This window comes from Bos indicus, chromosome 5 (assembly GCF_029378745.1).
Source record: "Bos indicus isolate NIAB-ARS_2022 breed Sahiwal x Tharparkar chromosome 5, NIAB-ARS_B.indTharparkar_mat_pri_1.0, whole genome shotgun sequence".
Taxonomy (NCBI): Eukaryota; Metazoa; Chordata; class Mammalia; order Artiodactyla; family Bovidae; genus Bos; species Bos indicus.
The window spans coordinates 70,079,823-70,097,375 of NC_091764.1; the positions used below are offsets into that span (position 1 = coordinate 70,079,823).

Below are 17,553 nucleotides of genomic sequence, written 5' to 3' on the forward strand. Positions count from 1 at the left end.
TCAAAATAGAACTTCCTAATATGGTTCCAAAGAAGCTCAGGGTCAGTCTCAGCAGAGATGGACTCACACCCTGGTCCCTTGAGGGAATCTTTGCCCACTTGTGCACACACACACCCACACATGCCCACAGACACCCCTCACGTACCTCCCACAGGGTGGGGACTGGGGACTCACCTCCATTTTCACATCAGTAGCAACAGTCCTTGATCTGACCTAGAAAAGGGTAACTTCCAGTTAGGGCCTTCAACAAAAAGCGCTTTTATCCTGGACAGAGCTCCGGGGACCCCAGGGTTTGTGCCCAGCATCTGGAGGAGCCCCGTGAACCCAGATGTGAAGTGTGAGAGGTGAGGCGGGTGCTCCCACTGGACGGAAGAGCAACTTCACTGGTGGCTTTAATGGCCGGGCTGGACAGCCGGCACTCCAGCCTCTCAGCTTTCAATGGTCTCTTCACCAAGGGGAAGACGAGGCACTGACTCATTTGCAATTAGCTGACCTAACGGGACAGAATTTTCCAGGCCGGATCCTGTGGTAACAGAATTTTATTGTCACACTGGGGATATTTTGAGCCCGTCTCATTTCCAGGCAATTACTCTTTTGAGCCTGTGACACAACCCCTGGGCACAGCTGCATTGAGGGGCCTTGATTTGGCACAAAAGCCACACTCTCTTGGGTTCTGTGGGGAGGAGGCTGCGAGTCCACGTAGTGATACAGTCCCTACACAGGCCAGGCAAGCGAGGCGCCTCTCAGGAGCATCAGGCTGAGGCCTGGTTGGAGTTACCAGGCCCTGTGGTCTGCAGGGGGAGGAAGGTACTTAAAGGCAGAGTGACAGAGAGATTCAAGTTTAATGCGCTGTGTTCCAAAGGAGAGTCTTCCTCTCTGAATTCTCTGGACTACAGTTGTGTGGTGGCTCCTGCCTTGTTTGGGCCAGACTGAAGTTGTGGGGAAAGAGCTAGCCCAGGCCTGGGCTCCCCTGCCAGCTCATCCACTAGCTCACCATGGGCTCTGCACCTCATCCTAGCTGGATCCTAGCTGTCTCATCAGTGCAACGTGGGGTCGGAGTACATGACCCCTGAGGTTATTTCTAGCGGTAACAACCTAGGGTTCATTTGCCAGATAGTAATGTGGCACCTGCTAGGTACCAGGCATCATTCCAGATGTTGGGAACACGGTGGGGAAGATGACACCGCCCCACCAGGAGCTTAGGAATACAAGCCAGTGGGAAGAGATACCTGACAAGCAGGATGCTAAGATCCTGCCTCGAGAGGTGAAGGTGGGGCACTAGCTTGGAGAGACAAGATGTCCAGAAAAGTCTCTTTGAGGCGGTGACATTTGAGCTGAGACTTGAAGAATGATGAAAGGGCAAGCAGGGAAGGGGCTTGGAGGGAGGGGTGGGAGAGACGTGCTCCAGGTGGAGGGAACAGGTGGGACAAAATACTCTGAGATGGGAACCAGCCTGGCATGCCTGAGGGCCAGAGAGGAGGTCTCTGTGCTAGGGAGGGGACATGTATCTGAGGAGTTTACTAGAGAGGCTATTGGGAGGGGGGAGCAAACTTTTGGGAAAAATTAAAGACCATTTTGTAATAATATGCTTTACTATTACTTGTTTAATACCTGGGGGCTCATTATCTTGGTCAGGACCCAGTCTTATCATGGTCTCTTTGGGGTTCAAAGGGGCTGCCACACACACACACTCACACACAGAGCCGCTTTGGGGAGTATGAAAGCCTCCGGAGGCTCCTGTGGTCTCCTTGGCAACAGCCCTGGGTGCCTCCTCTCCCCTGAGCTCCAGATACCACCTCCGCCCTTCTCACTCTTTTCCTACCTGTTCTTCTGACTGTGTAAGGCAAGCTGTCTCTCCTGTGGAAGACCAAGCCCTCACTACCGGACCTTGGAGCCCTCCTTCTTGACCTGTGAATAGCTGCTTCTCTTCGCTTGCTTTGGGCCTAACAGCCTTCCCCCACTGCCCCTCGGGCTCCCACTCAAAAGGCAGAGAACAGTTCACTTGGCCCCCTCGACAACAGAGAGCAGCCATTGCTGTCATAACCCCTTCTCCTGGCTTGTCTAGGCTTCAGTCTGTCTGTCTCCCTCACAGGAGGCAGCCTCCCACCTAATCCCTCGGGGCTCCACTCTCCAACTGTCAGGGAAGACAGATGGGAGAACAGAAGACTTCGCACATTCACAGGCAGACTTTCTCCCTACTCGCTGCCCTTGCCATCCTGGCTGACTGGCTCCTGTTCATGTTGGCGTGGCCCTTAGCACAGCAAGGAAATCTTTGTGTCGACCAGCCTGTAAACGCAGAGCTCTAGCAAAGGGAGCCCAGAACTCCTCCCCTTCCTCCCCTCTCATCTACAAAAAGCAGCTCGTTTGCATAGCTGTCTTGGAAACTGAAAAGAATGTAAACGAAGCAGCTCTTTGGGGCACTCCTCTAATTTCTGATTCTTTCTAGAAATGGGTTTTTTTGCCCTTGTCTGGTAGCTATTAACACCTTTTTTCCTGACCTGTACAAAAGCACCTTCCTCCACTCCCAGGGGCTTATCTCGACTCCTTCCAGGTTCTTACCAAGGCCAATAACTCACCATCCTATCTTCTAGGACTCCAGTGAATGTGAACCTAAAAGAGATGTTCTCTAAATGACAGGCACTAAGAATAACCTTCGACACTGTTGACTTGCTTCCTCTTCAAAAACCTGCTTTTAGGCTGCAGTTCATAAGTGGATTCAATTGCAAAATGCTATTTTTAATGAGGTTGTTGTGTTTTTCTTGGCAGTATTGTTCTCTTGGGTTGATGGAGTGGGACCTATCACAACTCCATAAATGATAAAATGATACAGTTCAAACCCATCCATCCATCCATCCATGTCTATTTGGACATACTGTGACTCAGGTACACCTGCACTCACTCTCTCTCTCTCTCTCTCCTGTATTCCCAGTGGGGTTATTCATTCTTTGGGGTTTGACTTCCCCAAACATTGCAGATGAAGAGCACAAAGTCTGTATGACTGGTTGAATGAATATCAGCCCAGCTCTGGCTATGAAATGTTTTGCTCTTCTCCTGCTGGATGCTTCCTAGACCAAGAGTCAGTCCTGCAGAATCTCACTGATGACTTCCCACCAACTTTCATTAACAGTCTCTTAGGAATTTAATGTAAACTGTGAACATGACTGATACTGTGTACGTGCAACTTCAAGCTAATTCTAACTTTGTGGAATTTCTTTCCCCTCAACAAGTACCCTTTTAATAGCCCCACTTCCCGGATGGAACCTTGTCTGATGAGCAGTACTCCCAGACTGCATCCTACCCCAGTCACCCCCCGATGGCCAGAGGTGCCCACAGCCAACACGTGCTACACAAGCCCGTCTGTGCATTCCACGAGGTATGGAAACTCTAGTGACATGTACACACCCCTGACCACGCGCAGGAATTCTGAGTACGAGCACATGCAACACTTTCCTGGCTTTGCTTACATCAACGGAGAAGCCTCCACAGGATGGGCTAAGTGACTGCTTTCATAGGAATCCATATTTAATATTAATAATAATAATAATAATAATAAACCCATCACCCACCCACCCCCAGAAGACTTTATCTCTCTACATCGTAACTCCTGGACTATTCCTAGGCATCCACTTTCCTAATGAACATGAGGCTGGGATTCAGTGCCGGATGAATAAACTTTAGTTCTGAAACGGGGCTCACTAAGAGTCAGTGAGATTGGGTTCCCGTATCCAAGCCAGACTTGACTGTTTGTACAGAGCACTATCTCGGGCAGGCCGACCTGTGACATTTCCCTCTGTTCCATGACTTCACAACCACTCCCAATAAACCACTTATTTTCCTGTTGACAAAAACTCTTTAGTCTTGAAGGATGGATACTAGAGACAGAATCTGGTTGGCACTCTTGGATGGGCACATAACTGACCAAGAGCATTCACCTTTCCATCCGGCTGTCATCTTACTGTACGATGAACAGCCCTCAGAAGTGTCTTAAACATCCCAACTTGCTGGTGGTGTCAGCACTGCTTCCTGGAGCACCAGGGCTAAATGGAGGTGTCCATAAACCCTAGAGTCCCTGTTACACTCATGCTGTCACCATCCCTGCCTGGTCTTGGAACGTAAGCACTGTTGGGAGGGAAGGAAGAGGCCTGTTCCGTATGCCTTAAGTAGACTGAGGTTTGTAGGGGACCAGTTCTTCTACACACAAGTATTTGTCTTAAGTTTGCACAATGGCTAGTGTCAGCAAAAGGCAGAAGAGGGTTTTCTAAAGTTCTGTGAGAATGCGGACTTATGGCATTGAGTATCACACTCAGCTCTGCTGTATTAACTTTGTGAACCTGAACGGACCAAACTTTTAACTTACCAAGCACCAAGTGTGAAGATGACTTTCACGGTTCCTTCATAAGACTGTAATGATTTCCGACACTTTGATAGAAAAAATTCAAAGCTGTGCCTTTGAGCCTATACTATACTGTGTATGTGTGGAAATAAAAAAAAATGTATTGTACTTTTGGAAAATTTTTTCATAGGCATTTTTCTGTCAGATTTGTAGCAATTTGTGAGGTTTGTTAGAGATTAACATAGGTTTTCTTTCTGTATTATAAAAAACACCAAGAAATTATGGTGGACCTATTACCCTATGGGTAAGAAATAAGTGGAAATATGACATCGGATGTTTTAGCAATTGTTCTGTAAATAAAATCTTTGATCACACCACTCAGTGTGATAATCATGTCTACAGCTAAAATGGAAATAGTTTTATCTGTACAGTTGTGCAAGATATGAATGGTTTCACACTCAAATAAAAGTACTGGAGTGACCTGCTTTCTTTTTGTTCATTTTGTGTTTGATATGACCTCTGTATGTGTGTGTGCGCATATGTGGTTTTTTTTGTGTGTGTAATATATATGACATTCTAAATACCTAGGATGTAAGTAGGCAAAACAAAAATAAATGGTCTTCTATGGTTGTGCTTATCAAGTTCCTTGTGATCTTGTCATTATTAAAATGTGGATAGGCCACACATGCAGTCCTTAAAAAATGATTTAGCACCTACAACCTGATTGTAAGAACCAGTCCTACATACAAGGATTGACCTGAAGTTTTCCTGATGGCTAGTGTCAGCAACAGAGAAGGCAATGGCACCCCACTCCAGTACTCTTGCCTGGAAAACCCCATGGACGGAGGAGCCTGGTAGGCTGCAGTCCATGGGATCGCTAAGAGTCGGACACGACTGAGCGACTTCACTTTCACTTTTCACTTTCATGCATTGGAGAAGGAAATGGCAACCCACTCCAGTGTTCTTGCCTGGAGAATCCCAGGGACAGGGGAGCCTGGTGGGCTGCCATCTATGGGGTCACACAGAGTCAGACACAACTGAAGTGACTTAGCAGCAGCAGCAGTGTCAGCAAAGGGCAGAGCCTTTCAGCTCTTACAAAGGATATTATTCTTCAATGCCAGCATCATTAGGAGGTCCCCTGACACTCACTTCATTATGCTTTAATGACCGCCAGGTGTAAAGATCAGAGAAGGCAATGGCACCCTACTCCAGCACTCTTGCCTGGAAAATCCCATGGACAGAGTAGCCTGGTGGGCTACAGTCCATGGAGTCTCGAAGAGTCGGACACAAGTGAGTGACTTCCCTTTCACTTTTTGCTTTCCTGCACTGGAGAAGGAAATGGCAACCCACTCCAGTGTTCTTGCCTGGAGAATCCCAAAGACGGTAGAGCCTGGTGGGCTACTGTCTATGGGGCCGCACAGAGTCGAACATGACTGAAGTGACTTAGCAGCAGGTGTAAAGATATTTTGAGCACAGTGGTTTAAATGCTAATAAACTTCTGAAACAGGACACTAATATTATTAGTTAATAAATATCAACAGATTTTTTTTTTCCAGAATTGCAGTTTGATTCTAGGGCTGGAAAGTGAGGCAAAATTATTAAATGTTTTGCCCAAATGTTAAAGAGTCTAGGATCTATGAGAAATTCAGAGCCATAGATTTCCAGAAATGGCAGTACTGACTATTTTAACTAAAAGGCATGAGAATTCGACAACTTGATTTGCATTTTAAAAGGTTTATTTTTAAAGCCAGGCTCTTACTTGCTATTACATAACATACGTACACCTGAAACTGCTTTGGGGATTAAAATTATACATTTTATATAGTATCCCCTTTAAAAAAATTAGCTGTGTTGCTCTACCAAAAGAAAGCAGATGTTGGATTTCACTCTCTGATGGTAATTAGTTTGATCTTTCAGCCAAGGTCCATAAGTTGGCTTTATATGAGGAAAATAAGGGAGAGGAAGGATGAAATTTCATATTTAGTCACTGAAAATAAGCCTGAGAATAACCAGACCTATTGCTCTCTTTACAATCCAAAGCTCATGCTCCAGAAATGAATCGGTGTAGCAAGTCTGACTTTTGACCTACTAAGCACAAAAAATTAAGCAGTTGCCAAATTCTCTGGCCAGGTAGCAGCAGTACATAATATTGAAATAAACAACACCCATGTACACAAGTAATAACCACAAGCTCTTTAAACGCATAGATATTTAGGCAAAAATAGTCACAACCAACAAGGGCCTGAATCCCGGAAAATACAGTGATTACTCCAAGAACTTTGCAGAGGAAAGAATGTGTTCACAGCACAGCCAGGAACCGAGAGAGGCATCAGCACCGCAGGAAGAAGGCAGCTTCAGGTGAGGCAAGTGGCCCCTGGGCGTTTCTCTCCAGACCACAAGGTACCCATCTCTTGGGAGATGAGTGGACTGCCTGTGTCCCCAATTGTTCTAAAGCTTCCACTTCAGAACAGAGAGGGATATGAGTAAGAAAAGGTAACAACTGCTGTGAGTTCATGACTCAGCTGCACCTTCTCTCCCTCTTGACAGTTCCTAGCCAGTCACCATGACGGCAATGGGCAAGGTCGGCCACTGGGAGTGGGGCCAGCCACTTGTCAGAGGAAGAACAGAGGAGTCTTGGCAATAAAGGGACCCTCCCCTCTTCAGGACACTCTCTGAAAAGGACTCTGCCAGCTTGAAACTAGCTGAAGTCATGAACGGCAGCCAGGATGGCTCACCCACGTCGCAGGCCTGTGGAGTCCAGGCATCCATCCTGCTGAGCCCTTGTCAGGCCTCTAGCATAGCCCAGGTCTGGGAAGAAAGGGGAGCTGTGGCCCCTCGGAGACCACAGCCTGGTTACAGACCAATCAAAAATGTGCATCATCAAATAAACCCAACCTCACTGGAGAGAGGGCCTGAAATCATGGAAAGGTGACCTTGGAGGGGTCACCTCCCCACTCTGGGCCCTGAGCAGGCCTGCTCTATGACTATGACATCCTGAATTACAGTCTGTGTGCTGATGAACCAGGGTGGGCAGATCTGGGTGAGGAGGGTGGACAGCTTAGGGAAAACAAAGAACAGACTGGCAGCTGGGCAGTGATTCAGGGAGGCAGCCACGAGAGAGAAGGCGATGGCTCCACCAGCTGGTGCTAAAGAAATGGCCTGAGGTTCACATCCACAAGCTGAGCCCATATCCTTGCACCACCATCACCAGGCAACACCCCTTCCTTGTATCTGATCTCACTCTCTCTTTCACGACTCCACTGGGGCAGTAGTCTCCTGCTATCTCCCCCATCCTGCAGATCTGTCCTATTTGCTTTAACGTGACATCAGTCAAAATGACATGAATCTGGAGAAGGAAAGAGCAAAAACAAACAGGCTATTTGTCCCAGCTTTTCATACCTCTTAAAGGCAGAATGGAAAGACTGAAAAAAATTAAATCCTAGGAAAGGGCTAAACACTCCCTTTATCACATGGGAAAGAGTGTGGGGGTGGGGTAGCTGTAGAGCTCCTGAAACTCAGAGTTCAGACTTGGTCAAGGGCCTGAAGTATGCAAATCATCATTATTGTCAGAAGCTTAAGGGAAAAATAGAGGGATGTCCTCACTGGCTTCGAAGTGAGGTAAAACAGATTAAATCTTGGTTCCACCAGAGATGATGTAGAAGGGGCATTCCTACTCTAAGTAGGATTAGATGTCATCTGTTCTGAGTTCTAGCTGCCCATTAGCATTACTCTATTAACTCTGTAAAAATAGGGATGTGTAGGATTCACCCACAGTCAATAACTGACCTGGAATGTGATGGGGAAATCTTTTAAGCTCTCCAGATGATTCTAATATGCAGCCCAGGTTGAGAAACATGACCTCTGCCACCTTGAAGTTCTAAGATCCAGGGACTGCTCTCCCCTGAATAGGTACCCCGAGTTTCCTTTTTATAAGGTTCCGGTCTGTCCAGAGTGGCAGACACCAATCATCCACACTGTTTATAGTTTCCCCCAGCTCACAAACCTCTCCCTGACAGCACTGTTTTGTTTGTCCTTCAGCCCAGCCCACCTCCCTACCACTCTGCCGCCTGCCCTCCTAACCTGGACCTTCTCTGCTTCGGTTCCTTGGCAGCCTCCCAAACTAAGCCAGCCCTTGTGGTTTCCTCTTCTTCCAAGGAGGTCAGAACCTTTTGTGCTTCATCAGCCTCCTCCCTGAAGCTCTTCCTCCATCCCTCCTCCTGCGTCTCGACTCCCCCCGCCCCGCCAGCCCTCTCTCCCCCATATTTTGCTGCTACTGGTGTAGGTGGGACGGAAGATGTAGGCTCAAGAGTTGAGAAAAGAGCTGTTGCTAGGAAAGGAGTGTGGGTGAAGAGAGAGGGTGGGTGGAGAAATAGGGCTCCCCAGTTTTATTCCTCCCTTTGTCATCATAAATGCCTCCAGAGCTAAAACCAGTTGTTTTAAGAACTATTACGAAAAATAATAAGGTCTGACCGTGACAGCAGGGGTGAGAGAATCAGCTTCAGAACAGCTGCAGTGCTGATCCTTGATATTTATAACAGTCTCCTGATAGATGGGAAAGCCACTGAGAGAAGTTTCTAAGAGTGAATTCTCCAAGGACTACCAAACGGTGCCCTGACCAGAGACAGTATCCAAAACGTCCCGGCCTGTGCTACACCTCGTGGAAACAAGAACCTGCCAAATGTCTTCCTAAGGACAGAAATGTAATTACAACAGAAGGCCAAGTTTTAAATGAGGAGACAAACTTCCTTCTTCTCACACTGAGCAACGCGTGGTCCATTCCTGAACCAGCTCTAGAGGTTCCTGTTCCTGGGGGGTCTGCAACATGCCAGCCCTATCAGAAGCATCTTTCCCACTTTTTATAACCTCCTTGAGATGTCAGTGGTGTAGTCATTTCTGTTTACAGGTGGAGAGACAGAGGCGATGACCGGTTTAGTGTCCAGAGTCAGGATGTACTAACTGCACTGTTCCATTCCAGACTGTTTTCTCTGCTACAGCACCCTGCCTCCTTCCTCCTTCCTACTTTTGTTTCCATGCCCTCCAGCCCCTATTCCTCTCTAAGTGGCTTTGCAGTTTATAAATCAACCTTGACCGTGGTAAGACAACCTGCTGGGGTTGAAGAGAGTTTCAGAAGTTCTGGGAAATTTGTGTGCGTTCAATGAAGGCAGCTTCTAAGCTGCATCAGCTCTTTCTCCCACACCCAAGGTGGCATCCACTCACTGTAAGTTCACAGCAGACACCAGCTTCCCTCCGTTGCTTCCCAGGGTACATACAAACCAATACATTATCAAGAATCAAGACTTGGTCATTCTACAGAGAAACAGGAACAAAAGAAAATCAATAATAATGTAAAAAAAAAAAAAAAGCAGGGCACAGGAGGATTTTTATTACTAGGTCAAAAAAAAAGCTCTGCAGGGGAGATGCAATGAGCCAAGCATTCACTAGAATGAAGTCATTGGAGGGGGTGGAGGAGGGGTGCTGGCTACCTCTTGCTGTTCAGGTCACTACCCTTTGACAGCAGTGGCCTCTGACCTCAACAACCCTACAATTCTGTTTGGACTGACCCTGAAACCCATGAAAGTCAGATGTAGGCAGTGCCCAAAAGTTGAGATAAAGCTGACTAATATGGGAAAAGCTCCCGGTATGTGCCCCCAGCTGAAAGGAGCTGGCAGTTCTTTGGCCGGAGATGCAATTTATTCTGTCCTCCTCCTTTCAGGGAAATGCTAATCCTTCATAGGCAACTGGAGGGGAAGACTAAAAAGTGGTGATGATGAATGACAATAATCCTTTGTCCACTGCCACCTCCTCCTAGGGTTGAAACTTAAGAGTTTAATCAAATGTTGGTAAGTAAATTAATGCTTTACTGCATTAAGAGTTAAAAAGGAAGTGGCGGGAAGAAAGGTTGTGAGAATGTATTTCCTCTGATATGTGACTCTCAAAACTTAATTACAAAGACATTGGTATAGAGTGTGTGTGTGCACATGTGTGTGTAGTGTTTTAGCCTCCTTATTTACATACACACACAAAGGACAGTCACTATCCCCCAAACTCTTTTGTCAAAGCATGTCAGTGTTAAAAACATTAACTTCAAGGTTTAAAGATCAAAGAGGTATGCTAAAATTACTTTTCTATTGTTAAAAACATCAACGACGACAAAAACTCAAGCATTTGTTCACCAATAGTAATAACATGACCTTTATCCCCACATCTTCCAGCATCACTGTGAGGGAGGTTGCATTTTTCATTCCAGTTCAGCTAACATCTGAGTGGCTACTCCATGCCAGGACTGCTGTGCTGGCCACTCGGACAGTCATCTCCTTTAACCCTTACGACATCCTGCAAAGTAGGTATTATCATGTTCGTCACAGTTGAGAAAATCAATGTTCAAAGAAGGCAAGTAGAATCTTTTGGCTTTCAAGTTTTCCTCTGAGATACAAAAAACTGGTTGCCAGAATGGTTTTAAGGAATTTGACAAATGATGGGCTTCTGAGACTCACGCGGTGAATTGGGACTAAACACCAGGTTTTCCAATTCCCAGTCCAGCTCTTTCGCCACATTACAGCACTGCCACCCAAAGTGCTGGGTTTTCCCAAGAGGTGTTTGGATGGGAGTCCAAGCCAGCAAGATGCAAATAGGTCTGACCCACATTCCAGCTCTTGGATAAATAAAAACTCCTAAAGGGCAGAGCCCATTTCGTGTGCTTAATTTGAGAGCCCCACTGTGGACAGTCAATCAGTATTAAACAGCTACAGGTACACTTGCCAAGGACTAACAGCATGGGCTCAATTTTAGCAATTAGAATACTGCAGAGGAATATTACAGAGGAATCTCACACAGGTACTGAAAGGCTGGATCAAGTAATCATAAATTTCTAAGAGTTTAAAAAGAAACCTCTGAAGTCACCTAATTAAACTCTAATTTTATAAATAAGATCCAGAGAAATTAAAATAACACACACAAGGGTTTGACACCAGTCAGCAACAGACCTTTTCCTGTCTCCCAGTTCTATTTATGTTATATGGTATTGTGAGGTAGTTTTCAGGAATGGAACATGTTGTAAGCTGAAACTGGATTGGATGGTTATATAGAGTCATCAGTGATAATGACGTCTCCCAGATTTAATTTTTCCTTATCCTACTTGACCAACTGACCTCTAAATCTCCCTTGCAGGCTTTCAAATTCAGCTAAGTTGGTTTTCATTTCTCAATAAGTGTTTCATTAGTTCTGGCCTCTCGAACTTCTCTCTTGGCATTTCCTCCTATCTGCTAGCCCTCTAAGCTCTTTGTAGTATTCTCTATATAGTTCTCCAAGAAGGCTTCTCTGATTATTCTTCTTCCCATAAATGTTTATCTTGCTTTGATTTGCATAATATTTACATTCAATTTGTTCCTTCCTAACAGTAGAAAAGATCTGCCAACTGCCTGGATGCTTCTTATATTCCCAAAGAACAGGATCAATTGATTCTACTTGTTTTTATTTTTTATGGTACCTAAGACAATGCTTTTCATACTATTCTGGGGTTCTCAAGGCAAGAGTACTGAAGTGGTTTGCCATTCCCTTCTCCAGTGGACCACGTTTTGTCAGATCTCTCCACCGTGACCCATCTGTCTTGGGTGGCCCTACATGGCATGGCTCATAGTTTCATTGAGTTAGAAAAAGCTGTGGTCCATGTGATCAGTTTGGTTAGTTTCCTGTGACTGTGGTTTTTCACAACAAACTGTGGAAAAGTCTTAAAGATATAGGAATACCAGACCACCTGACCTGCCTCCTGAGAAATCTGTATGCAGCTCAAGAAGCAACAGTTAGAACTGGACAAGGAACAACAGACTGGTTCCAAATCGGAAGGAGTACGTCAAGACTGTATACTGTCACCTTGCTTATTTAACTTATATGCAGAGTACGTTATTCAAAATGCCAGGCTGGATGAAGCACAAGCTGGAATCAAGATTGCTGGGAGAATTATCAATCACCTCAGATATGCAAATAACACCACACTTATGACAGAAAGCAAAGAAGAACTAGAGAGTCTCTTGATGAAAGTGGAAGAGGAGAGTGAAAAAGTTGGCTTAAAACTCAACATTCAGAAAACTAAGATCATGGCATCCATTCTTACCACTTCATGTCAAGTAGATGGGGAAACAGTAGAAACAGTGACAGACTTTATTTTCTTGGGCTACAAAATCACTGCAGATGGTGACTGCAGCCATGAAATTAAAAGACGCTTACTCCTTGGAAGGAAAGTTATGACCAACCTAGATAGCAGATTAAAAAGCAGAGACATTACTTTGCCAACAAAGGTCTGTCTAGTTAAGGCTATGGTTTTTCCAGTAGTCATGTATGGATGTGAGAGTTGGACTCTATAGTTGAGTGCTAAAGAATTGATGTTTCTGAGCTGTGGTGTTGGAGAAGACTCTTGAGAGTCCCTTGGACTGCAAGGAGATCCAACCAGTCCATCCTAAAGGAAATCAGTCCTGAGTATTCATTGGAAGGACTGATGCTGAAGCTGAAACTCCAATACTTTGGCCACCTGATGTGAATAACTGAGTCATTGGAAAAGACCCCAATGCTGGGAAAGATTCAATGTGGGAGAAGGGGACAACAGAGGATGAGATGATTGGATAGCATCACTGACTCATTGGACATGAGTTTGAGTAAGCTCCGGGAGTTGGTGATAGACAGGAAAGCCTGGCATGCCACAGTCCATGGGACTGCAAAGAGTCAGACACGACTGAATGACTGAACTGACTGAAGACAATGCTATGCTCCAGTGAGCCCCAAATTATTTGTTAAAGGTACAAACCATGTCAAATAACTTTGCTACAAAAAAGAAACTTCATTCTTAATAGAAAATGAATTTAAGGTAACTTTTAACCTCCTAGATTATTCTGATTTCTCAAAGACTAATTAATGAGTCACAGGCTTATAAGGTTGATAGTCTACAAAAAAATTATATTCGTTTAGTGGTTGATATTCTATCAGAATATTGGTCTAGTGATTATCAACCAGGAAGCTTTTAAAACTACCAGTACCCAGGCCTCACCACAGATCAACTAAATCAGAATCCTTGCAGGTATGCCCAAGCCATGATTTGCATACATCATATTGTAATTTGATTTGCACATATTTATATGTAAAACCTCACTCATTAATAAATTTGTCTAAAGAATGAGCATGTTCAAATATGCTTTTGTTGTCCTTAGATCATAGAATGTTAGAACTGAGAGAGAACCAAGACTCTATCTGGATCAGTTCCTTTATTTTACAGTTTAGGACACCAGATGACATTGAGAGAGTAGCCTCACATGGTGGCGTGGTGGTTGTTGAATGACACTTTGTATCTCGAATTAGTGAAATTCTCTGAAGTCCAATTGTGGAGCTGTAGTGAGTAGGCCAAGCTGTTTAGTTTTTAAATTTCTTCTAAAGAAAATGTATAAAAAATATTACATGTGAAAGACTTGGATTCTAAAAGCTGTTACCACCAGGTACTTTAATTTGGCACATTCCGACCAGTCCATTGTTATGGCAGAGGAAATGCCAGCACAGGATATATCAAAGTCCAAAATAAATGACTAGTATCTATTTGCAGGGTTTTTCATTGGCCCTGACCCATACGGTCATAGCATTTTATGCTATCAGAGCCCAGAGCATTTCTAGCTCTTAACTATACCACTTATGAGCACTTATTGCTCATGAGCAAGCTAATCCATACACTGAACTTCCCTTTTCTTTATAAAAAGGAAGATAGTGCCTGTCCTACTGACCTTGCATTTTCCAGCTATTACAAGGATTAAGTCAGATGATCTATGTGGAGATATTTTGAGAACAGTACAGCACTATCCAAACATAAATACAGAATTATATTATTATATCTTAGAGCAGTGACTTGTGAATAAATATTTGTTGCTTTGATTACCCAGACTCTAAATCCCAATTCCTTGGCACCAAGCCAGGCAAGAATCAACAGGAACTGGAGTTACTGCTGAACTAGAAACTCTAGTCACTGAAAGTATCACATAACTAAATATTCAGGGAGGTAAAGTGATGTAGTGATCCAGAATTTAGCTAGTCTAGGCTCTAGTCCCAGAGTCTGCTTTTAACTATTGACTTTGGACAAGTCACTTAATTTTTCTGGGACCAGAGTCTAGTCAGTGGTCAAAGGATGACTTGAATTAGAGTCAAAGATCCTTTTGATTTATAAAATCAGAATATTAGTGCTTAATTAAAATTACTAAAGTGCAATTTCCCAAGCCATTAATTCATGTGGTTTCACATTTTTAAAATCTCTTTTTAGAAGTAGAGGGTTGAAGCCTAAAAACATAAGCCTATTTCTGGTAAACAGACATTTCAAACACATGTGTATAAGACCCTCTTTAAAATAAATGTCTCTACTCAGATACTTTATGCTAGCTAGTATCCTATCCAGGAGCCGTTGCTCCAAAAATAAATATATGGTTACCAAAAAACCATGTAGTACAGTACTGGACAGAGAGTAGGCAACCAAATATTTTATGTTACAGTTCTCAGTTTGAGTCTCAATTGTTGTTATTTAACTAATCCGAGCCTGATTTCCTATATGTAAATGGGAATACCTCGCTCAATGATCCACCGAGATGGTGTACAGTAGAATGCTTTGTAAACAATTAAAGATAACTGCAAGATATTACTATTAAATGAGGAATATAGCTTACTAAACCGTGGCCTAAGAAGATGCTTTTTAAAGAGACAGACCAAAATCTGACTTTATTATGGACACAGCACTTACCCCAATATCTGGCTCAACAAATATGCTCAATAAAGGTTTGCTGCATGAAATGTATGATCCACCAAAAGACCAAAAGCTCCATGAGCTCAGATTCCATACTTCTTATTTCTAAGTTCTCAGATCCTAGCACAACATCTGACACATAGAAGAAACTCAATAATTATTAGATGAATAAATTTTTGCCCCTTCTAATTCTTCAGCACAGCTCGAGAGGGAGAGGTAAGCAGGGCTGGCATGGAAGATGATTCTGGTAAATGTAGCTTGGAATGGAAAACTGAAAGTTACTTAGAGAATTCATCCACACTCTAGCAAATAGTTTGGGAGTGTAGAAAGAGCATAGATAGGATCCTAGTTCAAATTCAATTTTCAAATTCTGCCATCTCAGTAAATTAACCTATTAACCTCTTCAAGACTCAGATTCCTCACCTTAAGAATAGTACCTCCCTCACAAGCTTAAGGCTTCCCCAGTGGCTCAGGAGTAAAGAATTTGCCTGCAATGCAGGAGAGGCAGGAGATGTGGGTTTGATCCCTGGGTGGGGTAGCTCCCCTGGAGAAGGGCATGGCACCTCACTCCAGTATCATTTCCTGAATATCTCATGGACAGAGAAACCTGGTGGGCTACAGTTCATAGGGTCACCAAGAGTAGGGTATGACTGAAGCAACTGAGGATAAGGTTAACGACTAAAATGGAAGCTCCACAATAGTAGGGACTTCATTTTGGGTCCACTGTAGACACACTGAACTGTCCTGTACTGTATTGAACAGTGTCTGGCACAGCATAGATTCTCTATTATCTGTTGACTTGGTTTGTGAGAAGCTGAGATAACATAGGTAAAGTATGTGACAGAATGTCTGCATGTAGCGAACACTTAGCAAATGTGAGATTCCATCATCATCATCATTACCATTACTAGTATATCCATATTATTACATTTACTATTGGTCGTAGAGGACCTGCCTTTGGGGAAAGACGTAGATACAAATATCGAATTCCCCACTTACTGGCTATGTGACTTTGGACAAATTACTTAATCTATTTGGATTCCTATGGTTCCACAAAAATCTCAGTGCCGTGAGAAATCACCTAACACTGAGTCTTGAGTCCCTAACACGCGATACACGGCGGCTATTATTATTATTATGAAGGCAAAAAACCCCGCCGAGTCCCCTTGTATCCGAGAGCTGTCTACCATTTCCCACATTATTGTAGCTGAATACATAGCATGACCGCAAACAAGGAAGGAAGGAGAGAATTTCAAAGAGACCGAAACCGCTAAACGAGAAAAGAGGGAATTAAAACGGTGCATGACAGTTGCCACCAAGGGGTGTCAGTTTCCGCGGCTGTCAACCAGTCCGACCAGCCAGGGCTCGAGCAGGACAGTCAGCTCGGTAAAGAACAAAAAGGAGGCAGAGCCGACGTTTGGACCCTCCCCTTAACGGTCTCAGGGCCGCTGGCCTCAGGCGGCCGCTGGACTCCCGTTTCCGGCCTTTGCAGGACCACAGTTCCCAGCATGCCTTTGGCGGGAAGTCTTTCCCGCTGGATGACTACGAGTCCCGACATGCCATTCGGCACTCCAGTAGATTAGATGGAAGAGTGGAATGACCCCGTCGCACGAAGGGAATTGTAGTCCATTTAGCTGGTTGCTCTTAGAGGGGCGGGGAAGAGCCGGGTCGCTCTCGTCAGCTGAGGAGAATGATTCATAGAGGAGGGTCAGGAGAGAAGAACAGCTCTGTCTGTGAAAGCCCACTTAAAAGGCTGGACTCTTCTCCGAGGGAGGGAGAGTCAGGGGAGCAAGCAGGGTCTCGGGCCTGACCCCCAACGTCAGGCCGTCCGCCAGGCCTCTACCGCGTACTGGGCCTTGTCAGAGGTGGCGGCTAGGCGCCGGTTGCTGGGGGACCGGTGACGTCGCGGGGTGAAAGTTGAGGGGCGGTGACGTCGGGCCTGCCCGGGCGGAGGCTGGCGGGCTGGAGGCAGAGGGAGGGAGGGAAGGAGGGAAGGAAGGAAGCTGGGAAGAAGCGAGCGAGCGGGGGCGCGAGGCGTTTACCTGGAGGCAGCGGCTTGGGCGCGCAGAGCGGCCGCGGCTCCCCCGCACCTGCGGCCATGGATGAGGAGCGCGCCCTCTACATCGTCCGGGCCGGCGAGGCGGGGGCTATCGAGCGGGTCCTGAGGGATTACAGCGATAAGGTAAAGAGCCCTGGCCCCGGGCGTGCGGTATAGCACCCTTGGGCCGCCCCCCCGGGCTTGCATATCGCATCCCTCCCAAGCGCCCCCCCCCCCCCCCCTCACGCCGGGGATGCGCATTGCTCTCCCCCGAAAACGTTTCCGGCTTGGGCATGCGTGTTTGTGCCCCCAGCCTTTTCCATCCGTGCATCCTGTATCCCCCCTGCCCCCACCCTGGCTCCCACCACTCTGATTCCGGCCCAGCAGCTTGTCCCACGGTCCTCTTCCCAAGCGTGCAAG

General features: G+C 45.5%; 2 protein-coding genes and 1 long non-coding RNA gene across 12 annotated transcripts in view; 2 read left to right on the top strand and 1 right to left on the bottom strand.

The window, feature by feature from the left end:
* The window catches only part of RFX4 (regulatory factor X4), a 172,317-nt gene extending 167,499 nt beyond the window's left edge, over positions 1-4,818 (top strand). For all 4 annotated transcript variants that reach the window (XM_019961241.2, XM_070789656.1, XM_019961240.2 and 1 more), the window contains one exon: positions 3,228-4,818. In XM_019961241.2, the coding sequence (XP_019816800.1) occupies positions 3,228-3,500 (273 nt within the window). In that variant the 3' untranslated portion in view covers positions 3,501-4,818. The remainder of the gene's footprint in view (positions 1-3,227) is intronic.
* LOC139183164 (uncharacterized) overlaps positions 1-17,269 on the bottom strand; it is a 34,605-nt gene extending 17,336 nt beyond the window's left edge. Inside the window, exons 1-2 of the long non-coding RNA XR_011566676.1 lie at positions 17,138-17,269; positions 175-213 (exon numbers count right to left, since the gene is read on the bottom strand). This is a non-coding gene — a long non-coding RNA (uncharacterized lncRNA). The remainder of the gene's footprint in view (positions 1-174; positions 214-17,137) is intronic.
* The window catches only part of RIC8B (RIC8 guanine nucleotide exchange factor B), a 100,571-nt gene continuing 100,161 nt past the window's right edge, over positions 17,144-17,553 (top strand). For all 7 annotated transcript variants that reach the window (XR_011566672.1, XR_011566674.1, XR_011566673.1 and 4 more), the window contains exon 1: positions 17,144-17,277. Coding sequence is in view for 3 of the 7 variants with exons in the window: in XM_070789658.1 (XP_070645759.1) it covers positions 17,194-17,277 (84 nt within the window). In the remaining 4 variants the exon portion in view is untranslated. The remainder of the gene's footprint in view (positions 17,278-17,553) is intronic.